Consider the following 27,445-nt stretch of genomic DNA (forward strand, 5'->3'; position numbering starts at 1 on the left):
TGTTCAATAATATATGCTTTAATTTTAGTACATATTTTAACTATTACATTATTCTCAGACGAATTTGTAAGTTATCTGACTTCATGAAAAGGAAATGTCATATCAGGTACCTCTGATGTCGACTATCACTTGAGAGTGATTTTCCTTGTCTTGGGCAGCTCTAAACAGCACCTTGATGGTTCTCATCTCCGTCCAATCTCGTATATCCCGGAGCCAGGAGATCTCTCTTCTGCCCACACTTAGTCGACCTTCTATTTTACCTTTTGTGATATTGACTAATACTAAATGACATTAACTAATGGATATACATATGTGATTCCTTATTATTTTTTTATTAAATGTTCAGTCATTTGATGAATCTTTAATAAAATTCAACGCATGTCAGTTTAGTGCACATTGGATTACAGGGACTCTTTTTCACATAGAACTTCTTTGTTTTACAGATACCGAAGGTTATTTGTGCATGAGTCCTGCGAAAACGAGTGTTATTAATAAAGAATTGCCAATGTTTGATTTCAATTCTCAAGCACACAAAAGGAACAAAAACCACATCCTGGATGATGATAAAGACAAACCAGTGGAACTCATGCCGATGTTAACGGTGGATAATAAACCCCAAAGACCCGGTTCAGATTCAGATATCGGGGAATCTAACCCTGCCTCGCCCAAATCCATTCACAGCCCGATACTAGCGGACGTAACAAGTTTCGCCAATCCGACGTATCAACCGATGTTTAAAATACCCAGCATCAGTGTGCCCAAGGATGATCTGGTGGTCACTTCTGACAATTACGTTAATATGTCGCAGAAAGACAGTGGTTTTTGTGACAGTTTAGACACTAAAATATCTCCGAGTGCATTTGCCAATCCTAGTTATGTAACAATGAACTCAAACAATAAAGTACCTCATACATATAATAACTTACCTGCGAGTACAGTGGTATAAAAGTGAAAATTAAATTAGGACACAAACTGTGATTTTTTAAGTTCGTGCACATTATGAATATTAATTAGTTCGTGTGAATTATGAAGGACATTACACTGCTGAATGAATCTAGTATAATTCTGCTTACCATACTGTCATTCTTCTCATTTTTAATTTAAGTATTTCTTATTCTACATGTACTTCAATTTTTAATGTTTGTATAACGTTTTCTAAATTCTCAAATTTCTGTCACTTAATTTGTTGTATCAATAGGCACACAGTTTGTGTTACCTTTGATAAGGCCCATGTATTGGTAAAGTTGACAGCGCAGTATCCAAGATTCAAACTGAATTTTTTTCATATCAAGTATTAAAGCCTTATGATTTTTTACTTAAAATGTCACTTGTCACTTTTGTGGAAATAATCCCTTAAAGTTATTCTTTGTAAAGTAAAATAATAAAATTTTGACCTATGCGTCTACCGTAATTTGACAAAATATGCCTCCATCTTGGTTGCACCTTGTATTGCAACAGTAACTTAAACAGTAACTTGATTAGAGAGAGAGAGGAATATTAAAAATGTTGGTTTTGTAGTATGTAACTACATATTAAATTAAAAAGGTTGTCTCCTTCAAAGTTCAAACACATATTTCAATATCTAAATGCTTTGTAAGATACGTACATATCTGTTTTATAGTAAAAAATCAATGGTTCTCAAAAAATACTTGCACAACTGATTTGAAATGCGCTGATTGGAATATGTTTTGCATTTTATTTATAACGCCATTTTGTTTTTTCATTACAATTATTTAATACAATCGAAAAACAAGAAGGCTTTTAGGAAGAACATTTCTAACCAACTCAGAGGATTCTATTGATAGCAATGTAAGTCATAGAAATTGTACTGTATGTTTTTACATATAATAAATGTATTTTATATTTAAGTATTTACTTAATTCTGCTTACTTCAAAGATGCCATATTAGGAATACTTTAGATTATAAAGTCTCTTTTAAATGCTATGCATGTATGTACCTTTAACTATAAGTTAGACATATGAAATTTATAGTAATTAAATGAAAAAAAAATAAATTCATACCAAAATGTATTTCTTTATAATGCGCATAAAAATTACTTTACATGTATATGTATTCGCTAAAAAATAATAAACTAAGTGTACAAAATAAAGTTATGATGTGTGTAAAAACCAAGCATTTTTCCTTAGAATTTAAATTAGTTAAATTCAAAACCTCTTTTTTGACCTTGGCGCTTCTTTGCAAACTCCAAAATCAAAATTTTGATCAATCCTAACAGAATATGGTACATCGTGTACCGACGTTGGATTAACAGCCCTTTTTCCTCGGAATAATTCCTCTATAATGCTTTCCTTGTAATCATTCCACCGGTGGTTCAATTGGAATTCTTCAAAAACTTTTTCAGTAGATGGAATTTTCCTGTCCAAAAAATGTTTGATTCTCGACCAAATGTTTGCGGGATTCCACTGCCACAGCCAGTGTCTGGGTACGAGGAAACAGCTGACTTCACCGACGGCAACAATTCGTCTATTTTTCATTGTTTCCCCGAGACCGAAGCAGCCTCCGGCGTTCATAAGACAAACTTGCATAAAGTGCACTCTTACATTCTTTGGAAGATTGTCTAGGCATCCAATATTAGAATATTTGCTAGAAACATTTTGAGCTGACTCCTGCACAGACATTATTCTGCTGGACCTTGATGAAATAATAGACGATTCATCCCATTCCTTTGGGATATTTTTTTCAAGGCCAAAAAATTTATCCATGAAAAGTTTTGATTTTTCTGATGTACCAGAAATAATAGAAATTTTTTGTTTAGTAAATACTCCCTCTTCGTTAGCTTCTTTAATATTATTTCTATTTGACTTTAGTGAAACATTATCGACATTTTCAACTTTTGTACGTTCTTCTTTCTTTTCTGTTTCATCCTTTGAAGATTCTTCTTTTAATTCTATTTCTTCTTTAATAGATCCATCTTTACTTTTTGTTTCTGTTTTTAAAAACAAAACCGATTTCTTTTCATCCAGTGCGGTTAAGTCCTGTAAAGCAAAGTTGGTCAGTAAATTTCTTTAATAACGTACCAATTAAATTTTTCTTCTACCCCTTATTCTAACCCAATAGTACATAGGATACTGCATTATATCTACACAGTGTTATTTACTGTTTACTGTTTGTCAATTACATTCAGGAAAAGTGATCGTTCCTTCGCTTCAAGTCCAGAGAGAAATTAAATCAATATTAATGTAAAAATCACGCTCAAGCATGATGGCCAAACGAGCTAATCACTATGGGTCTGCCTCCATACTAATGTTACTCAGCTGGTACAAGATGACCAATTTCACCACACACTCAGTAAGGTCTACCGGAACTGATTTAGTTTTAGTCTCATTATGACAATATTATCTCAACGTACTAACCTTTGGATTATATAAACTATAAAAAGTGCGTTTTCTTTGCTTTTTAACGGTAACATAAAGGGTTTCAATGATTTTACACTGGCCAGTAAGAATGAAATAAACGAAGTTCGGCATCCCTTTTCCATCGCCTAGAATGGTTTCATCCGGTTTAAATGACTTCATTTTTGCCAACATGCACCCTTCACGGAGAGCAATCTAAAATTAAAATATGAATCAAAATACACAACACCATATTATAATATCTTTTTTATAGCACTGCTAGTAAGGGTTCATCAGCAAAATGAAATTAAAATTATATTTTCAATTTAAATTTTACTTGGTACTTCACACATGTTTTGACGCATTCTGCATTATCATACACCGTGTTCAATAATGATACGGAATGCATCGAAAAATATGTGGCACAATAGATATTTTTTGAAGTGGTATTTACCAAGTGAAATTTAAATTTAAAATGGATGTACCACAAAGTGACTCCCGGATCCAATAATTAAATTCTATTGCTAATGTATTATTAATTATTACCTCACTAAATGCAGAAAAATAAGTAAATCGGGACATGGCAGAGTGTATTTCATCCCATTGACTCTGTATTGTAGATTGTAACACATTTTTAAAGTCTTCTTTCATGATACATAGAAGTTCACATGCAGCTTCAAAATGGAGAATCTCAGTTAGTAAATTGAAAGTAAAATGTTTGATCAATAGCAATATTACTGTTTGCAAGCAGGAACATAGTTACTATGACATTAACTTTGAATACATTAAACATACTATAACAGATAAAAACACAAAACTAAACAAAATATAAAAATCTGATCAAGTCCACTTATGAGATTCTTCTTCTTCTAATCCTGAATCCAATGCTGATGAGCATCGCATTGTCACAGTGTTTTCTCGAACATTAATTACATGTAGAAAAAAGGATCATTTCTGCACTTCAAAAGTACCAGGCCAGGGTGATATTATGTAAATATTACAGGAATGGAACCCGGGATCTCCAGCATGGGAGTCAAATGCGCTAAGTATGCTACGGAGGCAAATTGTTAATTTTATGAAGGTAAATCAATCAATTTTGGGCTTCATTCCAGGGTGATGTTAAGTAAATATTAAATTAAATTTAAATTCAATCAATTAAATAAATAATATTTATTCTGACCCTCTCCCCCCCTTCTGAGACTTCCAGCACCAGAGGCAGCCAATGATAGAAATTGACAGTATTGCATTTGACTAAAAAAACTATCTATTATTATCTGCTTATTTATATGTATATTGTGTATATTATACTATATATTATCTGATTCGAAATACTATTATTAAAAAAAATCTCGTGACGTTTAAAATTGGATCCAATTAATCATTTTGGATTGTTTTTGAAATTGAAACAAAATATATTAAACAAGAAACCTTGAATTTTATGCTTCAATTTGCCTCTTAAAGCTAAATCGACGTTTATTCCAATATTTTCAATTTCATCAATTTTAAAATAACTATTTTTGAATTGGCCGAGATAGCCACGTTAACTGTTACATTGGTGTGTGTGCTGTCTGTATTAGAAGAGCTAGCATTGTACATTACTTTTATTAAATTGCTTGCACATCACAGAGAGAGCACACATTACAAGAGTTCTGCGTTCAAAGTGAGTTATCGCTAAGGCACTTTTACGCCTGAGCTAGTAGTGCACGGAGATGTGTCATCTTCACTGTTTTAACGCTGATTCGCCCTACGAGCGTAGTCTGTCTTACTCATGTCACCATCCCAAGGAATGGAAAGATTCTTGCACCATAACAGTATAGAATTATGTGCAAACTAAAATATGCACAGCAACTCATTTGTGCAAATACGAAGGTTTAGAAGAATGTTTGGCATTTTATCTAGTGGGAACCTCTGTATATAAAAATATTGGATGTTAAAACTGAAACACAGATGTCGATAAATTTAACTATGCGAGGCCAAGTAGTGAATTCCATATATGCACATACTAAGAAACCATGCGTGGTGGATACCATAAATACATCCATGTATTACTTACTAAAAGTCGTGCATGTTTTGACTCTCGGTACATTGTGCAGAAGTGAGTCTTGCCCGAAAACATCTCCCATCTTCAACTTTCCTACATCAACATCTACCCACACTTGTGATACAATATCATATGTCCTCTGGGTCTCCAGTAATATTCCATTAATAACAAAGTACATTGCATTTGGCATGTGACCTTCACGTATTATAACTCTGTTTGGACCATAGTATTTATAGTAGGACACTGCTACTAAGCCTCGACGAACTCGCTAAAAACATAACATTAAAATTACAAAAATAGACTTCAAAATATGTAAAGAAGTAATTGTTAACAAAATGTTATTTATTTTTTTAAATAACCACTCACCGAGATTTTAGTATCCCGGTTTTAAGATCTCTTGGTCAGGATAATCACGACAACAATAACAAGCTACTACCACTACGACCATACTACTATCCACAAACTTACACCTACACAAAATATTCATCACATTCATTATTAGTCGAGCTGAAGACCAAAGAAATAGGAGAGGACTAATGTGAGCGGTGACAAATCTTAATTTTCAAGCAATGGTATTGGATCAAACAAAATGGTTTTGTATCATTAATATAACAGACATTTCATTAAACTGTCTGACCACAAAGTTAATTCTTCAAATATTAAACACACATATTATTTTTAACAAACCTTCGGGTATCTTAGAAAACATTTTAAACCACCAATTACTCTGTATAAATGTTTATTGTCTTCATCAGTCCTCCATGAAGTTGGGTGATTGAGTAGGGCTTTTTCCTTGAACATTCATTGTGTATTTCAATAAAAAATAAAATAAATGTATCATTATTATTATTTTAATCACTTAATGAAATTCTATTTTAATAATCGAGTACTATTTTACCACTAGCGTCCTAGTTATTCATAAGATGTAACCGGAATAGTTTAGGACTACATTTTTTTTTTTTTAAATCGTGAAAGACTTACATCAATAACCTAATAAATAATACAATATAATAAAAAATCCAACAAATTTTGCTCTGCTACTCCTCCTACCTTCTTCTTTTTCTAGACTCCTAATCCTCACCAAATAGTGCATATGGCACCGCATCACATTGAGGTAGTGTTATATTGATTGTTACTTACATGAAGGCAAGGCATTCAGTCCTGCGCTTCAGGTACCAGTTCTGGATAATATTAAATAAATACTCCTCCTACCTACTGCTCCATTACTTCTTTTGTCCACTTCTGGGTCCACCTCCGCAGTGTAGTGGTTAGCGTGTTTGGCTATTGTGAGGTCCCGAGTTTGATTCTCAGAAGGGTCCAAGTAAGTATAAGTGATTTTTTAACTCTAATATTCATTAAATATCACCCTAGACTGGTACATGAAGCGCTATTTACCTTGCCTTCACATAATTGACATTCAATATAATACTGTGCCTATGTGATCCAATGTCCCTATGCATCATTAGATGCGGTTGAGAGTTAGAAGAACACTTCTTTTACCTGTCATGTTTGATAAAGTGTTGACATGTTCAGGCTAGAAACCTTCCCCTTCCGGTGATATGTATTTACTACAACTCGACTTTTCAAATGAGAATATCAATATAAAATATAAAAAAATACGGGCACAGAATTTTTGTATTCCTCCGTAGTATAATTATATGACATGAAATATTAAAATATAAAGTTATTCATTTGCAGCGACGGAAATAAATAATTTGTAAAAAAATCGGGAATAAAATCACCAATACACAATCGTTTCTGTGTGTGCGCGTGTGACATTCTTTGTAAGTATAGTCGCATACGTGTATGTTTACTCCGCCAGCCGCTAGTTGTGTGCAGATCGTCTTGCACGGCGGTCATGTCGCTACGCTAGCTATTGCGGCCACTTGCGATGTTTTTTTCCAGATTACCAGAGCTAACATTACAAAATTGCTACATTTCAACATCAACTATGGTCAATAAAAGCTACATTTAAGAATACTGTATTCACATTTTTCCTATTTTTAAACCACATTTTCATATGGTGTACAAAATACATATTACCGGTGCACAGGCAAGTTTTTAGCACCGTAAGGGAGGGGTAAAGACAATGGTCACCTTACTCTAAGTATGTTGTACATTAGATGGATACATCCTTATAGTTTTCATTTATTTTTATGAATCAAACCAATTAACCATTACAGTCTTTTAACCCTGGATCACTGTTGACAAAAACATTTTGGTTAAGCTTTATCAAATCATCATTTTATATGTTTTACCTCTTGGGTCAAAATATTTTTTCTTCTAGACATTTCTTGAAGTGCCTTAAGAATACTCTCTCTAACAGTTTTTTCTATGACATCAACTGGTATATTATCTAACATCCATCCCGAATTCTCCATGACTAATCTTCCTATGGCCCGGAATCTGCACAAAGCCCGAAACTTCATTCTCTGCAATTCCTCTGGGTCCTAAGTTGATAAAATAAAATATATTTATTCAGAAACCTCTAATACTACATATGTTGATTCGCATACATATAACATTTCTTGTCACAGTTGCCGCTGATATGGTCTCATAAAAACACAAAATGTGCTTTGTGACTATAACAGCCACCATTACAATCAGAAATGTTACATGGATTGTTTTAAATACAACAAAAAGAATCATAAGAAGTTTACTCACTATTTCCGCTTTTGTTTTTTGACTCATTTTTAATGACACCAAAGTATATGGATATAAAAAAAAATATGTCAAAAATGTCTGTTAACCTGAAAACGCTTGAAAATGCACCTGAATTCTACAACAAATGATATATTCATTTGATTTCAATGTGGAACCTTCATTCTAAATTTTTACAGCAGCACCTACCTGGAATTCGGGTTCATTTTATTTGGAGGACACAAGATGAACCCAATTTTTTTAAAAATGGATATCTTGGGAGAACAAAAGAGCGTCGGAAGACCAAAAGAGATGGTCCGACAACATAGTCGCTGTGGGGGGTAAAAACTGGCTGCAAGCAGCAACCGACCGAAGAAAATAGAAAGGTACGGAAGAGGCAAGATCCAGCAGTGAAGAACAAAGGGCTCATGAAGAAAAAGTACCTACCTGAACTACAATTCCATGGATATATAAAAATAGATAATTTTTTTCTTTAATTTTTCTTAAAACTTCATTTCTCCCGTCTAAGCACTCTTCCATTTAAAAAAATACTTCTATCCTTCTCCAACACCACATCCAAATAAAATGTACAAAACAAAGTTGCAACGAGAGTAAAAAAGTTTATTTTATATTATTTTATTTTAATTACTAAAAATATTACATTTTAAATTATTTTTATGATTTTACGACGTGTGTGCAATCTCCAAAATCAAAAAATTGATCAATCCTAATTGAATAAGGCACATCATGTACAGTTGTCGGATTAATAGCTTTTTTGTCTTTGAATATTTCCTTTATAATGCTTTCCTTATAATCATTCCAACGGTGGTTTAATTTAAACTCCTCAAAAACTTTTTTTGTAGACGGAATTTTTCGATCCAGAAAAAGCTTTACTCTCGACAAAATATTTGTGGGATTCCACTGCCACAGCCAGTGTCTGGGTAAAAGGAGACAGCTGACTTCGCCAACAGCGACAATTCTTCTATTTTTCATAGTTTCCCCGAGACCGAAGCAGCCTCCGGCATTCATACTACAAACTTCCATAAAATACACCTTTACATTTTTTGGGATTTCGTGGTGCCCAATATTTGAATGTTTACTATAGACATCGTTAGTTGAGTCCCAAGAAGATATTGTTCCGCTAGACATTGAACAACCAATGGATTTATCTTCCCGAAATCTCGATACAGAATTTTCACGTTCCAAAAATAAATCTAAAGAGATGTTTGATGTTCCTACTCTAGGAGATTGATAACTTAATTTATGTTTATCCATTTTCCATTTACGAGTGTCATTCTTAATTTCCTTTTTTCCAGACTCTTTGTAATTTTCCACTTCTTCTTTAAAATAAGTGTGTTCATTTTTTGTCTCTATTTTGAGGGGAACATCTTTAATATCATTTACTGGTACAGATTTCTAAAAAAGCATAATTACTCATTAAATTGAAGGTGATGTTGTACACAAATACAATTATATAATATTTTACAAGCTAGTCTTGGTCTTGACTTTTCTTTCTTTTTAGTAATCCTTATTTGCACCCATTGGTACAAGGGATACTGTATCTTATTGATGAGATATTTTCTTTGCTGTTAATTACATGAAGTCAGATGATTAGTTTTACACTATAGGTATCAGTCCAAGATGGTTATTAAATCAATTTAACAGTAAAAAATCACTTAAATATATTTAATAACTTTTTTGACTTCTAGACTATAATATGATACATATGAGACAACCTTATACTAACCTTTGGCGTATATAAATTGTAAAATGTACGTTTACTTTGCTTTTTCACAGTAACAAAAAGTGTTTCAATCATTTTACATTTACCAGAAAGAATAAAATAAACAAAATGTGGAACTCCTTCTCCATCACCTAGAATGGTTTCTTCTGGTTTAAATGACTTCATCTTTGCCATCATACATCCGTCACGGAGAGCAATCTTAAAGTAGAATATTTTCTGTTAATTTTCACCTTTTAAAATGATTTTTTTTAATCGTTTTATAAAATAATGTAACTAGAAATAATGTAACTTAAGTGAAATTAGTATTTGTAAATTAGAGCTTTCAAGATTCATTAGCGATAAAAAATAGTATCTTAGTTATGATTATGTACTACCTCATTGAATCCTAAAAAGTAAGTGAATCGGGACATGGCCCTTCGAATCTCATCCCATTCAGTTTGTACTGTAGAATGTAAAACATTCTTAAAATCTTCTTTTAAGACACATAGAAGTTCACAGACAGCTTCAAAACACAAAAAAAACTCAGTCATTAAATTATATCTCTGCTTAACATTACTTATAGCTTCACTATCATTACTTACAACTTCCCAATCTAAATATGTTTAAAAATAAAAATAAATATTTTATAACAGTGATATAAAAAACTAATCAACACTGACATTTTAATGTAATATATTTACAATTAGTGTGCTTTGAGGTGCAAAAATAGGAGAGTGTTTAGCTTACTGAAAGTTGTATATGTTTTGATTCTCGGTATATCGTGTAGAAGTGCATCTTGTCCGAATACATCTCCCATCATAACCTTTCCAACTTCATTTTCTTCCCACGTTTGTGTTACAATATCGTATGTTTTCTGACTCTCTAATAAAAATCCGTTGACAACAAAGTACATTGCATTTGCCATGTGACCCTCGCGAACTATGACTCTGTTAGGACCATAGTATTTATAATAGGACACAGCTGCTAAGCCTCGACGAACTCTCTGAAAATGTAAATTGGAAATCAAATAAAAATTCAACACAAAAGTTTTAAGCTAAACATTATTTTATAAAGCATTCTTTAACACACCTTTGGGTATCTTCGAAAGCATTTTAACCCACCAATTACTCTGTATAAATGATTGTTTTCCTCATCTGTCCTCCATGATGTTGGGTGATTGAGTAGGGCTTTTTCCTAGAATATTGATTATAGGTGTGTATCAAAAATTAAATAGCATAAATTGCATTGAAATTTTATGGGTATATATCAACATAGATGAAAAAGTTTATTGAGATAGGGATATGTCAATCTATGATGATTGATCACACATTCATAAAAATTTTTAGCCTTGTACAAATTCTACAGAACTTGAAACAATACACATACAAGTTCATTAATGTGTGTGGATATTACACAATGCATACAGTGACTAAAATTTTAATAGAGGGAATAATTAGAACATTAATCAATTATCTGAGAAAAGGGTAACTACCTACTCCAGGACTCGAACTTGGTACCTTAGGATGTCACGTCTGTTGCTCAACCAATTGAGCCAAGCCATGGTTAAGAAAATAATTATTCCCCATAGGGAGTAAATTCAATATATTATATATATATATATATATATATATATATATATATATATATATATATATATATATATATATATATATATATATATATATATATATATATATATATATATATATATATATATATATATATATATATATATATATATATATATATATATATATATATATATATATATATATATATATATATATATATATATATATATATATATATATATATATTTATATATATATATATATATTTATATATATATATATATATATATATATATATATATATATATATATATATATATTTATATATATATATATATATATATATATATATATTTATATATATATATATATATATATATATATATATATATATATATATATATATATATATATATATTATATATATATTTATTTTTTTTGTTTATTTTATTGGTTATAAAAATCCTTCACCATGATCACAGAATGCGGTAAAACTTTTTACTTATTCTATTTTACAAGTTTAGAATTAAATATTTTAACTATTACTTTATTCGCAGATGAATATGTAAAGTACATAGAAATATTTAAACCATTGCTCATTTAAACCACTCAATGAGAGGTTGTAAAACCTGTAAATGCCCTGACCTCCATATTCACTTCTGAACAGTTTATTTGTCTCTCTTAAGAAATCTGTAATATGTATTATACCTCTTTGTTCAAAATCTTTTTCCTCCTAGACATTTCTAGATATGTCTTATAAATACTCTCCCGAACATCTTCTTCTTTAACACTAGCAGATATTGAATCTTCTAGCATCCATCTTGTATTTGCCATTACTAATCTTCCTATAGCCCGGAATCTACATCTAGCTCGAAACTTTCGCTTTTCCAATTCCTCGGGGTCCTTAGTGGTTCAAACATTAAATACACAATTTAATAATAAAACAATCTTTATATCCATATAAAAAACACTTAGCAGGTTAAAGTAAAATAAAATACATAATTATGATAGAATATCAATGTCTTACAATTTGCTCCTTAGTTTTTCGGCTCATTTTTATTATTGTTTACCGAGTTGACAATGATTACAGTTAATTTAAATTAAGTGTGGATAAAATTATACAAAAATGTATTTTACAAATGCACTTAAAACTGCCAAAATGATACTAAATTTAATTGTTTTTAATGTAGGAGTTTTCATTCCATTTTAACTATTACTTTCATTCCCAAATGAGTTCTTAACTATTTTTTGTTTTATGGAATATTGTAATTTTTTTTAAATTGAGAAGATACATTTTTTTTCTTACCCACATCCACACTAAGTGATACATATGCCGCAACATCTGATTGATATGATGGGATTAACTAAATCGTTGATAGAATAGCAGGTGATCAATCCTGCTCTCAAAATTCTTGGATCTAGGATTGAACAACGCTTCATATATTTAAAATTTATTGGGTTTGTAGAGACATTCGATGACAAAATTGTTGTAATTATTTTAATGAAATATTATTTCATAAAATATAAGTTTTATGAGAATATACAGGTGTGAGCACAGTATTTATAATACAATTTTCAAATTAGAACTTTATTACCGTCATATCCCATACAAAAACTATGCACCTACCGTAGGTAGGTACACGAGCGTTTTGTTTTCAAGGGGAAAATATTCAGCAGTGCATATTCGAAAGAATTTTGGTTTTTGTCTATGAATCTGGCCGCAAATTTGTCTATGGATTTGCATTGTCAATTGTCATTTCCTAGCGTTTTTGTGTAATCTTTGGTTAGCCCAAGATTTGTTATAAAATTGTTATATTTACTACTAAAAAAACTTTTATTTACAATAAATTTAACTTATTCAGTTAAAAATGGTAAGCATGATCTTGACTTTTCTTGGGTTTCGAATTAGTTTATTTTATTATAGGTTATACATGACATTGCAATATTAATTCATTTTTAGAGTTTCGCACTTCCATCGGTGAAAGTACGCCCTGAGAATGCCGGTAGTTTTGGAATCCAAGAAGGTGCCTTCGGTGTTCCCGACCCGCTTTCACATGGATTGTCCACGACCAGATCCAAGCTGGGAAACTGTCATCCTCTCGAGGCTTCTGAAAAAAATGTAAGTATTTTGTTCACTTACTTTATAAATTATACTCTAAAAAGTATTTTCCAAGATTTATAGCATTAAAAATATAAACATGATTTGAGTTACGGCTTTTTGAAACCATCAATATTACATTGATTTACGATTGGTTTTAAAATCACAAAAATAAAAAAATGGAAATACATTGATGGACTTATTTACTTCAAAATATACTCCCTAAAACCTTTTGTAAAATCCAATTGTAGGTTAATCGCTAGAAAAAAACCTTTATTGGTGCCACTTGTTAATTTTTCAGTACAAGAAGAATCAAGGCGTTATGAATCTGACAATGTTAAGAAATTTCCAAGGTCTACATGCCCCCATCAAACTTACCATGGAATTAAAAGCCGTGAACAAGGTATTTATTTATATATTTTTGTAATCAAATCACCTTATTCACTGTCGGGAATGCCTATCCCGACTTCAAAAAAATATGTTTGCTCGAAGACTCCAAACTGTAGAATTGATCAAATAATTTACTGTGCAAATTTCATTAATTGATTCGGCAGTCACTTTGTGGTAAAATCTATCCATTTTTAATTGATGTTTTACTTAGTAAATACCACTATTTAGTGGTATTTACTAAGTAAAACATTAATTAAAAATACTGTGCAAATGTTGTGATATATGTATTTTATTTTATTTGAACCATTTATGTATTTTATTATTTTGAAAAACATTTATACTAATGCATCAAGCAAATCTCACACCTCATCTGTAAATATGAGTTTCTATATATGAATGAATTGCAAGACTTGTACAGAGACATGCGGATGAACTCTTATTGTAGCAGAAAAGCTGTCATGGATACAACAGCAACTTAAAAAGAAAAATACATTTAAAAAAAAAAAAAAAAATTAATTAAGTTTTACGCGGTAAATATCACTATTTCTTAATACTATTTACAAACACCGCATTTGTATATGATCCAGAATGCATCGAAATATGTATCACAATAGATTTTAAGAAATAGTAATGTATTTATCAGGTAAAACTTAAATTAAAAATGGATAAATATTACCGCAAAGTGTAAAAATTGATGTAATTTATGTTTGAAGCACTAACTTTGTGATTTTCCATTTTATAATTAAAATGTAACTTTGTTTTAAAATCACTATAAATAAAATCACTATTTATAGTGATTTTAAAAAAAAGTTATATTTTAATTGTTGAAATTGAAGTTAAACATCCTTAATTGAATATAACCCTTTTTGTCTTCTTCTGAATTTGTTTTTTTTTTGTGATTTTAGGTTGGAAGGTTACCGTTTTTGGAGAGTTCGAACGCCATCCGAGATTCTTTGACCGGTGACGACCTTTGTATTGGATTCGAGGACATTTTGAATACTGCAGAATTCAGAGAACAAATGGGACAGCCGCACGCAATCGTTGAAAAATCATTAGGCCTGCTGTAATGCGTATTATAATTATTTTTTGTACTTCTCTCAACTAAAAAAAAGTAATATTTTAATCTCCCTTAAATATACCATTGAATAAATCTGTATATTTAATTATTTCTTTTATTTCTCTTCCAATTCCTTATAATTAAAATTCAGTGGCCAAGTATAAACTGAACACTGATAACCATTTATTGACAATAATGAACAATAGTTTTAACTCCAGATACATGAGTCTCAACTTTCAATGAGTTCATCCTAAAAATTAACAGTTTTGGTTCGTAAGCATCTTGCATTCAGCCTAGCCATTAAGTCTATGTTGACCTTACAGCTATACACGGAATAATAAAAAACGATTTTTAATTTCATGTTAAGTATGTGGGTAGCAGCGTTGCTAGACACCCTGCTTCTTAACCGTTTTAATGCTGAACAATTTTATCCATAAAAATAAAATAAATTGATAATTTTTTTTTGATAATGATACTTTTAATGAAATAAATTCCAATAATCACATGCACTATGACACAAGCGCTAAAAAATGCTGATGCCAAGTCAAAATTCAACCCTTTGCATTTTTCTAATAGGATTGCAAAGTTGAAAATTCTCAACACTACGACAGATATTATCTTACGCAAGATGACTACATTCGTAATAGTTTTTAAAAAAATAACAATTTATGGTAAAAAAAAATTGATAGCTAAACAATTATGTAAGTAGTTTCAGTCACGACATTAATGTTAGATACATTTTGAGGTTGTCACACTGCAGATGAATCTCAATTTTTTACCGTATAAAATTGTCATACATGTTTTATTTGATATTTTTGGGTACATACAAATTATACAAAATAAATACTACTTCATTTTTTAATAACATTGATATCATTTATTGTAATTTTTATGTAGATCTCTACATAACATTTATTATAAAATATTAAATGGATGTATAAAAAATATAACAGTTATCATCAGTATTTAATTGTTGTGTCTCATAGAACTAATTAATATACAATTTTAGAATATTTATTGGTCAAATAATTATTGTCATACAATAAAATTAGCAAAAAAAATGCTAACTTTTATACATATTCACAAATATAAAATTTAATAATTCCTAAATGCCTTCAAGTGTTCTTAATTTTAAAAATTTCTGGGATCAGTCATTTACTAATATGTATGTTTTACATTTATTAAACTCTTGTTCACTAGATAAAAAAAAGTAATAACCATGTTTGTAAAAATTTAATTTACAACAAGGTCTAGAATCCGGAGATTGGTTATCTTCTTAACTTCGTTAATTCCGGTTGTGATTTCATCGTCTATCGAATTCTTATACCTTACTTCTAATTGGTTCATTATCACATTTGCTTTATTTTCTCTTGCGCATATAACAAAGGGAAATCCAAATTTTGTTTTGTAACTGAAAAAAATAATGTATCAATCAATTATAGAGAAATATCAATGGGATAAACAACTCCGATGTAAATAGCACTAATCATTCTCATTTTCAAAATACTGCCTATAATAGCACTGATTTTGTTGGATCAAATTTCTGCGCCAGGGCAGTACCGGTCGTTAAAGTGTTAATGTAATTTCTAACTGAATCAAAAATGATGTTCTATCTATTTTGATATTATTAGTTATGCTCTAACTGTAAATAACTTACAAGGGGGCTAAAAATAAGGAAGCTTTTGAAAATAATAGATGGTTTAAAATGAACTGGATATAAATTTATGCAACAAAAAAATAATTATATTCATATGGCTTAGTCATAAATCAATACCGACTTTATAATTCAGCTTAAAGGGCCAATAACTGAACTTTCAACATGGGTCTCAATAAGCTTTTTTTGTATTATTTATTGTAACTGCAGACAGGTGGTAGAATTCCATATTGAATTGTTGGATAATTTATCCAAAATAAAACAAGGTTTGTTGGATTGAATTCTACATTTATTTATGGATATGTTAATACGTGACGCGTTTCGTCTTCTTAGGACATTATCAAACACACAAATAAGTGTTTGATAATTTCCTAAGAAGACGAAACGCGTCACGTATCAACATATACATAAATAAATGTAGAATTCAATCCAACAAACCATGTTTTATTTTGGATATTATACCCAACAATTTTTTTGTATTGTTAAAATCAAACAACAGTACTTAATAATAATAGCAAATTAGGTGTAGGAAAGACATTCTTACTTATGATTTAAAAGATTAATTTTAGCTTTCTGCTCCGGACTCAGTATATTAAGTTCTGCGGATTTCTGTTCTCTGGTAGATTCTTCTGTTAGCTGACTTGTGTCAGCTAACCTTCCAGCTAAATCAGGATGGAGACAGAGAACTTTCAATTTATCTGCAATTCAAAAAGTTTGATAAACAATATCGCACCATTTACAAAATATTAAGCATTTTAAATAATGGGATATTTGCAATCTAAAGAAATATCGGATTTGACATACTCTACATATAAAAGAATTCTTTTTGTGTTTTCAAACTCTCAAAAATCAATAGTATCATTATTTTTTATTTGCAAGATTCACAATTGAATAACGGCATTTTACTTTAGAATATTCATATGTTAAACTCAGTGGAAAAAGGCAACAACTATGTAAACACGTTTGCGCAACATCTGTGGACAAAGATACTAACAGACACAACCATGTTTGTTTGCAGTGCGTCGTTGTCATATCAACATCAGGCATCTTTTCAACAATATACTTTTATTGTGTTTTTTTTCTTCACACTTTTATCAGTCGAAATACAATTTCACCTATTCTTAATACTGTATCACATTGATTATAGAAACATAGACAAAGCATTAGGTAATATGTCTCCCTATTTAAGTATTGGGACATCTTACCGATAAGATGGTAGTCTACTAGACTGTCACTCTGGACTTTTATACAAAACTAATAAAATTTTTTTTATTTTTTTATAGCTGGCAACAAATTGCATCAGTATTTGTGCATTACTTCATGCTGTTATATTTCCCTAATAAAGATATTTTCTTTTGTTACTGCCATACGCCTAGTTTCTATATAGAACACAAGGTTCACGATGGGAAATTCGGGAAATTAAATGTGAAGTTCGCCATACTCAAACACATTCTAGAGAGTAAAGAGATTCCGACTTATCTAAAAAGAAAAACGCACGAATCCTGCATACTGCAGTGAATACATATGCAATAGAGGCCATGGCTCTGACAAAAAGAAATACAGAGAAGCTCAAATGCACACAGCGATCCATGAAAAGATCCATGCTTGGTTTAAGCCTGAGAGATAAAATGATAAATGAAGAAATTAGGAACAGAACTAGAATAGCAGATATCATGGATCGCATAGCAAGACTCAAGTGGCAATGGGCGAGACATGTTGCAAGACGGGACCCCACAAGGTGGATCACTAATGTTTGATATGGAGACCTTGGGAGAATAAAAGAAAAATTTAAGGCGTCGGAAGACCTCAAAAAAGATGGTCCGACGACATAGCCGCTGTGGGCGGTAGAAATTGGCTGCAAGCAGCAACAGACTGAAAAAAAATGAAAGGATACGAGAGGCCTATATCCAGCAGTGGAGGACAGAAAGCTAAAAATGAAGAAAATATGAAGTATATTAAATTTTGTTTTGAATATTGAAAGCATTAACTTTGTGGATCATATTGATATATTATTTAGAGAAATAAAAAGACTTTGTTTTTTGATCCACTCACAAGAGGGCAACAACCTGTTGCCCTCTTCAGGGGTTAATTTATGACAGTTTAGGTCATAAATTAAATTATATATAAATTAAATTTTTAAGTCATAAAAATAAACCCTGAAGAAGGCAACAGGTTGTTGCCGAAACTAGTTGGTTAATAAAAATGTGAGTGGATCAAAAAACAAAGTCTTTTTACTTCTCAAAATATTATATTAAATTTTACTTTATGTTTTTCAAACATATCCTTATCTACTAGTATCTGAAAATTATAATAACAAAAATTCCAATTTTTTATGGCTGCTCTTCTTGAACGGAATGAGGTATAATAAATTTCCTCACTACCACAGTAAGTAAAACTATGAAGATGTGACCTACCTTCTTTGGACATAGCATCAAGATAGTCGGAGAAAGCTTGGCTCAGTTCCCCGACATGATTGAATGGCATTTTCTCAGCGACCGCTACAGCTGCTTCCTTGTAGGACTCCACCACGTTCCCAAACATCCACACGAACTGTTCGCTGCCCAATTCATTTACTTCTCCAATGTAAATATAACCAGCCATCTTCGGAACAGACAAATTATAAAACATATAAAATAAAGCGGGAACCAATAATAAAACTGTTAAAATACAGTACATTTTCAACTCCGTAACACAAACACTTTTATCTTTATTATGCAATTAAACCAAGCTAGCAATACCGCATATCGCTCACTCCTTTCAACAACGTCATAAATCAAAAAACGACAATTTTTAGTTGTGCATGTTTTTGGAATGCCCAGAAAATGTACTATATCCCAGCAAAAGCGGCATATTTTAAACTTAATATTTACCCACCACAGGGCAGAAAGTCTTGTTTCTACATTTTGAAGAAAAGGTATTGTTTAATTATGTTTTAAAATATACTAAATATTTTTCAAATGGAGAAAAAACCTTCATGTTTTACCTAAAAAGATCAGTTGCATAGTAAAAAGTTCAATAAGTGGCTTGATATTTATTTTTAATACATTACATTATATTTTTAAACTTTAAAAACATTCTCCTGAAAAATCAAGTTTTTTGATTTATGGCGTTCTTGAAAGGAGTGAGCGATATGTGAATGTACAAATAAGAACTTTAAGTATAAAGAGTAAAAATTAAAGGTTTTTTTTTTCTATTTCTATAATTTTTTTTTAAATCTTTAACCATCAGCGTTGTCACAAGAATCAGGTGTTTTATAAAAAAAAATATATTATGACGTCAGTCTTGCAGGTACAAAAACATCAAGAAACTACATTAAGGTCCACAGATGATTTTTACAGTCTAATAATAAAATAATTTTGACAGTGCTTGTATTACAAATGTGAACAAAATATCTGGTCCATATTACTTTGGGGCTTATTATGTTTAATCATTTACTTCATGAGCTATTGGGCTTTGAAATATTCATTCAACTTGAAGTTGCTTAGACATTAATAGAAATGTTAGATTTGCGGTATTGCACGTTGAAGTATTATATTATTATCTACAAAAAATATTATCAACCGTCACATGAGAACCAAGTTATCTCTTAATGGGTTAAAGGTCATTTATTCTTATTTTCATAAACAAGTAAATGGAGATCAAAAACAATAACAAAAAGTGTAGGTATTCACAGAGCTTATGACCTGTCTTCGGCTGACTTTATAGACTGTAACGCCCACCATTTTTCCCATCATTGAACAACCATATTGCCTGAATTTTGAAATGTTCTACATTTAGTGAACGTTAAGTCATTATCGGATCTTAGTAGAAGGCGAGAGATGGAACTGTAAGCTGTTGAAAACTTTGTGTAGAAGTATTAAGGATGTTACACAAGTTATAAAGTGATGCTTAAGCTTCCAATACCAGATTTTAAACTCTGTCTAGACATCCATATTCCCTTTGTATACAAAAAATGCTCTGTCTCTGTTGAAACATCTAATATATCATGATATATATATAGCACTCGAGGGTATAACAGAGTCTTGTATAGAAAGATAGTATAGTAATCTTGTAGAGTACAATGAAAAAAATATTATCAATAATTAATATTCTGGCTTCAAATTGAAAATTTACTTCTATAAATTTAAATTCAGTAACTAAGAAAGCACCTGTATTCAAATTTGAAAAAAATCTTAATGAAATGACCTGAAAAAATTAATTTTATTTCAATAACTAAACTAGGATCAAATTTAATTAATGATTAAATATAATAACATTGTTGAACGTTTTCATAAATTGATTATTGCACTAGATTTTAATAAAACCAAAAAGGTATACCTTAAAAATTTTGATGCACGCAAAAAAGTTAAGGAATTTCAAATATTATTACGAAGTAAACTAGGGCACTAAAAATCAGGTTTTTGGTTTCTAATGAAAAAATATATATTAAAAAACTATGCATTACTTTTAAATTATACACGATTACTGACTGAAGACGTTTTAAATTAAATTAAAAGTGTTATCTAGTTTACGAATCCAGTAAGACATTATCAATTCTAATCGGAATATTTATATCAGAAAGGAGGAAGTTTCTTTGTTACAAAAATTAATTTAATATATTGGCAACTCACGTCTTAGGAGTAAAGTAATATCGGGTAAACTGGAAGACTTGTAAATATAATCGTACAGAACTTAATAGCATCACAAAACTCTATTGAGGCACGAATTGGAATCATGCTAGAAGGAAAGTCATTCACAAGTGGCATGAATTGTCAATTATGCAACGAAAAATGTTAATGTCAAAGAATGTAACATTATAGATCGCAAGCTTAAAGTATCGAAATCACGTCATTTTAATACTTCATACCCATTCATAAAAGAAGGATAGCGTGCTATGAAATAAGCGCTATCTCTTTTTAACATTTTTCTTGGAATAACATTATTTTTCGCTTTCTCTCTTTCTATCTCCGCACATTTGTGTTGACGTGATAAGAAAAGGAATATATTTATTATCTATTTATCAAACAAAGTAATAAGCTTGGAGTACCAATTGTTAATGTTATCAAATTTATTTATCAGGATGTCTATTTATTTTGTGTTAGGTTGGTACACAGTGAATATTTTGAAATCGTTCGTTTGCCGTTGGCGAAGAAAAATTAACAGCAGGATGAAATTACTTAGTTCACACAATGTTATAATATTTAAACGAATAAATATTTTATGTGGATGGCAATTAGAAAACAAAATTAAACTAGATAACAATATAGAATTTGGGTTTAAATAAGTTGTTATGCTACTACAAAATAGATGTCGCTAGTTACACAATTTCTATTTCAAAACTCCATCAAAGACGCACCATAGCAAATGGTGACATTTCGTTATATTTAAACGAATAAACATTTTATGTGGATGGCAATTAAAAAACAAAATTAAACCAGGTAACAATAAAGCAATTAGTTTTTAATTTGTTGTTATACTACTACAAAATAGATGTCGCTAGTCACACAATATCTATTTCAAAACTCCATCAAAGACGCACGATAGCAAATGATGACATTTCGTTATAATTTTACACGTAATTTCTAAAGGAAAAAAGAACAAGTTTACTCTCGATTATCCGTTGGTACATTTGTCAGATTTCAAATCTGTCAAAATTTTACCTCGCAACGAAAAGTGCATACAAAAAGTTTATGAAAAAGATTATGCCAGCTCTGTATCCTAACCTGATCCCATCATAATCGATTCTTGACTTAATATTTTAACTTAATTTATCGTACTTTATTGATTCATTTGTCCACCATAATTAGAAAAAAAATCGTGGAGGAATAAGAAAAAAATAAATATATTTTTATATGTTTTGTAAAAAAACAATTGTATCCCCATTTGTAATCAAAAGAATTACATACTAACATAGCTGTACAATATTATAAAAATAAATTGTCTAATGAATTGTGAACATCAATTAATGGTCTACATATTGTTTTATTAGCATTGGTGGAATTATATACTTTTTTAAATACATACATTTTATCAAAAAAATAATTAAAAGCATAAATGGATGTTCAATAAATGATTTTAAAAAATCCCAATTTTAATTTTTTTATTGTAAAATATAAAGCGAGACCGGCCTATTCGGAATATTTTCCGTTCGGAAAAAACGAACGTATTTTTTCTATGGATTTTATGCATTCTGAATTTTGAATTTCGAAATCTTATGTCGAGTTATGTAATGTATATTTTTATTATAAGAGACTGTGTCCAACTATTGCAAGCTACAAAATGCAATTAAGTATACAGGATAGACTAAAATACATTTTGTACTGAATTCGAGCTATAAAGTAGGTACCTAATAAATAGATATAAGTACAATATTTTATTAATTACGGCTAAAAATATGAAATATTGACAAAATAGGTACTTTTCCACCGGCCAGCAGTTTAAAACTCTGGATTATATATAAGTACTTACGTAAACTAAAAACGCATTTGCTGTCAAAATCATTTCCATATTTTATTCTTTATATTAATTTTATCGCAGATTTCTATTTCACAGTTGAATTAAAGAGCCCTTGAAGCAGAATTTCACAAAAATGGCGGTATATTAATCAAGTAGGTGCAAATTTAACGTTTTAAAAAAAAACCTATTAAAACGTCGTTCTCCCATTGGCGTTTTCAAATACTTCACATACTTACAGACCCACTCATTTCCGTTAAAAAAACGTTCATTTCATCTACATGATATTTTAATTTTTATACCTACTTACTTATGTTTGTCGGCTAGTTTTACAATAGTTTAAAAAACTATCAAACAATGGTATTGATGAAACGTTCATAGAAAATCACGCAAACGTCAAAATATACGTAAAAAATCAACAATCTTCCAAATAAAGATGCCTCATGGCTACATTGTAAAAAAAAAAACATAATAGTTAGGTGGTTATATGTTACGAAAAGTTACAAAAAGTCGATAAAATAAACGTAGTTTGTGAAAATTGTAAGACTGTATGAAGTCCGAATATTAAGGCAAACATGGAGAGTAGAGCATTTTGAAAAGTGTCTCGTGTTTCTCTGCTTTTGAAATAATTTTTACTGCCTGGAAAGGGATTATGATAAAAGAAGGTCGAAGTTTTGGGACGCCTACCTTCTGAGAAAAAATACGCCATTACGACTGAGTCCGTCGGCATCACTTTAATGTTATCTCGGGCGATTAAAAAATCGGTATAAGAAAAGGATTCTTAGCCGAGATCCCAGTTTTATTATTGGGCGAATACTGACCAATGGAAGAGGCGACTTTTCTTGGACCGTTTTTTCGGATAGGGACGTTCGTTATGCACCTACTTATCTTCCGAGAACATAAAAAGATTATGCAGGAATAGAGAAACTTTCCTGATTAAATTAAGTACTTAATTACTATTACTACTGCCACTACTACCATCACAAAGAGAATGGAACGCCACACTCTTCTTTCCTTACATAAACTCCTAGCTTCCTTCACATCAATACATCTAGTCATACATGCCCTCCGATTACGCAGACTTTTGACACCACCAGATTTTAAGTTCTGATTGATCTGATCGTGCCAAGTCTTGTTCGGCAGCCCTCGTTCAGTTCTCGCGCTCATATTCGCAAATATACCTTCTTAGTCATTCTCTCGTTATCTATTCGCGCCACATGTCTATACCACATTGTACTTGTAAGAAGTACTTAATAATAAGAAAGTAGGTACCTACATGCCTTACGCACCATTGGGTAGCAGATAAGGGTTAAAAAAAAAAATAGATTATAATTTATATTTGAAGCACTAACTTTGTGATTTTCCATTTTATAACTAAAATGTAATTTTGTAAATGTAAATGTAACGACCGAAAAAGACTTGGCACGATCAGATCAATCAGAACCTAAAATCTGGCGGTGTCAAAAGTCTGCGTAATCGGAGGGCATGTATGACTAGATGTATGGATGTAAAGGAGGCAAGGAGTGTATGTCAGGATAGAAGAGTGTGGCGTTCCATTCTCTCTGCCTACCCCTGCGGGGAAACGGCGTGATGGTAGTAGTAGTAGTAGTATGTAACTTTGTTTTAAAATCACTATAAATATTTTATTATAACTTAATTATAATGTCTACCGGTTTCGAAGCTAACCGCTTCTTTATCAAGAAGCGGCTAGCTTCGAAATCAATTAATTATAATTAAGTTATAATAAAATATTAATAGTGATTTTAAAACAAAGTTACATTTTAAGTATAATAAAATAGAAATATACCTTCAAGATTTTAAATTCAATTTCACTGTTCTCAGACCAATATTTACGTACCACTAATATATTGGACTACATACAATATAAATGCCTCCCCAAAAAGGAACATCTGCCGAGAAATACATAAGAGGATTTGACGTCTTGATAGATTCAAGATATCGATTTTATTGGACAAGGGATTGAGTTACAGTAAAATCTTCAACAGCCATATTTTACCTACACAATGGCTCCTTCTGATATACCGACCCGGCCTATAATGACACCCACTCTAAATTAAGTCTCGATTAAAAACACGACCACTTTTATAGCAGCGTCAATCAGATATTTTAATTAAAGACTATATTATATACCTGTCCCCGTTTTTGTGTAGGTATACTTATATGTTTTCGTATTAAATATTATATTCATGACGTTTATTGCCAAGAAAATATCGCACGAATAAAATTACATGTTTATCAAATAATAACTTTTAATAACTTTTGAGAAATGTCTGAGACATTACTATTTATCATTAGAATCCTAACTGTCCATCAATCCTCCTCCCTTAGTTTTCCCCTCTACCTCCTTCCTTTGCCGTCCTTATTATCATCTTTTGTAATTTATGTTTTTTTAATGTTCAAGTACTATCTACACTCTGATTGCAAACAGCTAAATACCATATGGTATCAAACGTTTTGATCAATATCACTTAGTCTTTTTTTTGGTTGGTTGGAAGATATTGCTTTTTGGCAATAAGCCCTCCGATGTACTTATTTATTTACTGTACATGAACGTGTTTATAACCTCTTATTAATTACTTAAATATTCCATTTTCAGTATTTCGGTGGTCATGCAAAGTTCTATTTCGCATACTTTTGATCTAGCAAAATTATAGATACAGTAGAACTTCCGAAAATCCGAACTAATAGGGATTGTGGCCTGTTCGGATTTGGAAATGTTCGGATAAGTCGAGAAATTTGTAATACAGTAGGTACACACATAGTACTTTACACTACATTAGTTATGTTGTACGCGCCTTTTATATTTCACAGTTTACATATAAATCTATAAACTTTTTAAAAATTCAATGTAACACTACTTGAGTAGCAATTCTGGTTCAGTAGGTACTGTATATTTTATTAACTTTTTAATCATTTTTAACAAAATTACATAAGATAAAAACATATATAATCATTTTACGTAATAATAAATGTGTGCTTCAGTTTTTGTGTGTTTTGAAAATGTTTTCCTACAAATAATTTTACAACATTTTGATTGTGTCCAAATACCTGTTCACAAAACTGGGTTTCCTCCATTTAAGAGTTTTTTTTGACATTTTATCATAGACGAAGAAGAATTTGGAAGTCTTGGTATTTTAAGGGCTTATAAGCTTTATTGGAAATTGAAATATAAAAGATTTTGAGAATATAAGTGGTTTGATAAATCACTACAGTAAGTCCTCTACTTACGTAATTAATTCGCTCCAGAGGTTTTCGAAGTCGAATAACAAATATTTTTGATTATTTTGATATATCGTAGTCACAGGAGAATGTGACCAAGTGCATTTTTTTTTACAAAAACGTGATCATTGACTATTTTATATCTTAATAGCTTAATATTGCCCTGAAAAAATCCCAAAGCGATTTTAAACTTTGAAGTAAAATATATTGACTTAAATGTTAAAAATGACTAACTGCATTGATGTTTATTTTCCTGCCAAGCAAAAGTGACTTAAATGGCCCTTCTGAACATTTTACGTTTTGTTAATTGGTCACTTTCTCCTGTACGACTACGATATAGTAAGTAATATATGTACCAGTTTCAAAGGATATAAGTTCATATGGGAAAACAGAATAGATAAACATGCATATATTTAATAAAACATTACTATTTTTAGAAGTTATTATTTAATCAGACACGAAGGTACACAATTCTATATGTGTAAATACAGAGTTACATTTTAGTACAAACTAGGTACTTATTAATTATTTATATTCCTCTATTTTTGGTAATTATCGTAGATTTGATTAGTACCTACTGATTTTGTTTACATAATTCATACTTTTGTTTTTATAATTATTCTAATCGCAGAATAATACATCGTGCGATGTCAGCCATTTTTATTACATATTGTTTTATCTTTGCATGTATTTTTTATTATCAATTCGTGTAAGTACGAATTCACCTAAGTCGTAAGTCGAAATCACGTAAGTATAGGTATAAATTACTGTATTTGTATATTTATAATATAATAAAATATTATTGTTGATTTCTAAATTTTCTCAATTTTCGTGAACAAAATGAAATGAAATAAAACTCAATAAGTGGTATTATTATACAAGTGTTTAATTTTAAAATCTTCAATTTTTTTACTTCTTTGCATGAAAGATGAAGTTTAGTATAAAATATAATACATATTCGTGCGATGTCAGCTATCATCATTACATATTGTTTTATCTTTTCATGTCGTCTTTTATTATCAATTCGTGTAAGTACGAATTCACGTAAGTCGAAATCACGTAAGAAGAGGTCTTACTGTATTTGTTTTTTTTTTTATAATATAAGAAAATATTAATAATAATAATAAAACCCTTATCCGCACCCCAATGGTGCATAGGGCACTGCGTCATATAAACGCAGTGTTATCTTGATCGTTTACACATGAAGGAAAGGTGATCAGCCCTCCGCTTCAGGTACCAGTCCAG

The 27,445-nt window shown here is 30.6% G+C and overlaps 5 protein-coding genes across 12 annotated transcripts in view; 2 read left to right on the forward strand and 3 right to left on the reverse strand.

The window, feature by feature from the left end:
• The window catches only part of Pvr (PDGF- and VEGF-receptor related), a 45,203-nt gene extending 43,073 nt beyond the window's left edge, over window positions 1-2,130 (forward strand). For all 6 annotated transcript variants that reach the window (XM_088259231.1, XM_088259233.1, XM_088259232.1 and 3 more), the window contains one exon: window positions 444-2,130. In XM_088259231.1, the coding sequence (XP_088115357.1) occupies window positions 444-946 (503 nt within the window). In that variant the 3' untranslated portion in view covers window positions 947-2,130. The remainder of the gene's footprint in view (window positions 1-443) is intronic.
• LOC148309964 (uncharacterized) lies at window positions 2,016-8,178 on the reverse strand. Its single transcript, XM_088259238.1, has 7 exons — window positions 8,060-8,178; window positions 7,654-7,845; window positions 6,083-6,187; window positions 5,408-5,663; window positions 3,901-4,028; window positions 3,376-3,570; window positions 2,016-2,997 (listed from the first exon to the last, which is right to left on the reverse strand). The coding sequence occupies exons 1-7, from the start codon at window positions 8,084-8,086 to the stop codon at window positions 2,167-2,169; spliced, it is 1,734 nt and encodes a 577-aa protein (XP_088115364.1). The 5' UTR covers window positions 8,087-8,178; the 3' UTR covers window positions 2,016-2,166.
• Window positions 8,179-8,650: 472 nt separating this feature from the next.
• LOC148309965 (uncharacterized) lies at window positions 8,651-12,568 on the reverse strand. Of its 2 annotated transcripts, XM_088259293.1 has the most exons (7): window positions 12,357-12,567; window positions 12,038-12,232; window positions 10,848-10,952; window positions 10,506-10,761; window positions 10,154-10,281; window positions 9,783-9,977; window positions 8,651-9,451 (listed from the first exon to the last, which is right to left on the reverse strand). In XM_088259293.1, the coding sequence occupies exons 1-7, from the start codon at window positions 12,381-12,383 to the stop codon at window positions 8,711-8,713; spliced, it is 1,647 nt and encodes a 548-aa protein (XP_088115419.1). In that variant the 5' UTR covers window positions 12,384-12,567; the 3' UTR covers window positions 8,651-8,710. The 2 variants fall into 2 exon arrangements, with proteins under 2 accessions (XP_088115419.1, XP_088115421.1); XM_088259295.1 differs by lacking the exons at window positions 8,651-9,451; window positions 10,154-10,281 and having other exon boundaries at window positions 9,818-9,977; window positions 12,357-12,568.
• A 503-nt stretch (window positions 12,569-13,071) lies between these two features.
• Window positions 13,072-14,980, forward strand: Pomp (proteasome maturation protein). Its single transcript, XM_088259225.1, has 4 exons — window positions 13,072-13,200; window positions 13,290-13,448; window positions 13,729-13,830; window positions 14,723-14,980. Exons 1-4 carry the CDS (start codon window positions 13,198-13,200, stop codon window positions 14,882-14,884), a joined length of 426 nt encoding a protein of 141 aa, XP_088115351.1. The 5' UTR covers window positions 13,072-13,197; the 3' UTR covers window positions 14,885-14,980.
• On the reverse strand, window positions 14,976-21,289 carry LOC148309967 (2-oxo-4-hydroxy-4-carboxy-5-ureidoimidazoline decarboxylase-like). 2 transcript variants are annotated; one of them, XM_088259223.1, is made up of 4 exons: window positions 21,139-21,289; window positions 18,943-19,129; window positions 17,073-17,226; window positions 14,976-16,285 (listed from the first exon to the last, which is right to left on the reverse strand). In XM_088259223.1, the coding sequence occupies exons 2-4, from the start codon at window positions 19,127-19,129 to the stop codon at window positions 16,108-16,110; spliced, it is 519 nt and encodes a 172-aa protein (XP_088115349.1). In that variant the 5' UTR covers window positions 21,139-21,289; the 3' UTR covers window positions 14,976-16,107. The 2 variants fall into 2 exon arrangements, with proteins under 2 accessions (XP_088115349.1, XP_088115350.1); XM_088259224.1 differs by having other exon boundaries at window positions 15,223-16,285; window positions 20,846-21,289.
• Window positions 21,290-27,445: the final 6,156 nt, after the last annotated feature.

The sequence above is a fragment of the Brachycentrus maculatus genome, unplaced genomic scaffold, assembly GCF_059751285.1.
Source record: "Brachycentrus maculatus isolate JH-2025_06_01 unplaced genomic scaffold, ASM5975128v1 h1tg000115l, whole genome shotgun sequence".
NCBI classification, from domain to species: Eukaryota; Metazoa; Arthropoda; class Insecta; order Trichoptera; family Brachycentridae; genus Brachycentrus; species Brachycentrus maculatus.

Bases quoted from the DNA above. Each gene is read 5' to 3' on its own strand.
- LOC148309964 (XM_088259238.1), bottom strand. From the start codon at position 8,086: ATGAGTCAAAAAACAAAAGCGGAAATA. The intron at 5,664-6,082 runs GTTTGTTAAAAA...TTATGTTTTTAG, and splicing joins GTTTTCTAAGATACCCGAAG to CGAGTTCGTCGAGGCTTAGT. The intron at 4,029-5,407 runs GTAAGTAATACA...TCCATTTTGAAG, and splicing joins CAAAACATGCACGACTTTTA to CTGCATGTGAACTTCTATGT.
- LOC148309965 (XM_088259293.1), bottom strand. From the start codon at position 12,383: ATGAGCCGAAAAACTAAGGAGCAAATT. The intron at 10,762-10,847 runs GTGTGTTAAAGA...TTACATTTTCAG, and splicing joins GCTTTCGAAGATACCCAAAG to AGAGTTCGTCGAGGCTTAGC. The intron at 10,282-10,505 runs GTAAGCTAAACA...TGTGTTTTGAAG, and splicing joins CAAAACATATACAACTTTCA to CTGTCTGTGAACTTCTATGT.
- Pomp (XM_088259225.1), top strand. The intron at 13,449-13,728 runs GTAAGTATTTTG...TTAATTTTTCAG, and splicing joins TCGAGGCTTCTGAAAAAAAT to TACAAGAAGAATCAAGGCGT. The intron at 13,831-14,722 runs GTATTTATTTAT...TTGTGATTTTAG, and splicing joins AATTAAAAGCCGTGAACAAG to GTTGGAAGGTTACCGTTTTT.
- LOC148309967 (XM_088259223.1), bottom strand. From the start codon at position 19,129: ATGGCTGGTTATATTTACATTGGAGAAGTAAATGAATTGGGCAGCGAA. The intron at 17,227-18,942 runs GTAGGTCACATC...TTTGAATTGCAG, and splicing joins TGATGCTATGTCCAAAGAAG to ATAAATTGAAAGTTCTCTGT. The intron at 16,286-17,072 runs GTAAGAATGTCT...TATTTTTTTCAG, and splicing joins ATTAATCTTTTAAATCATAA to TTACAAAACAAAATTTGGAT.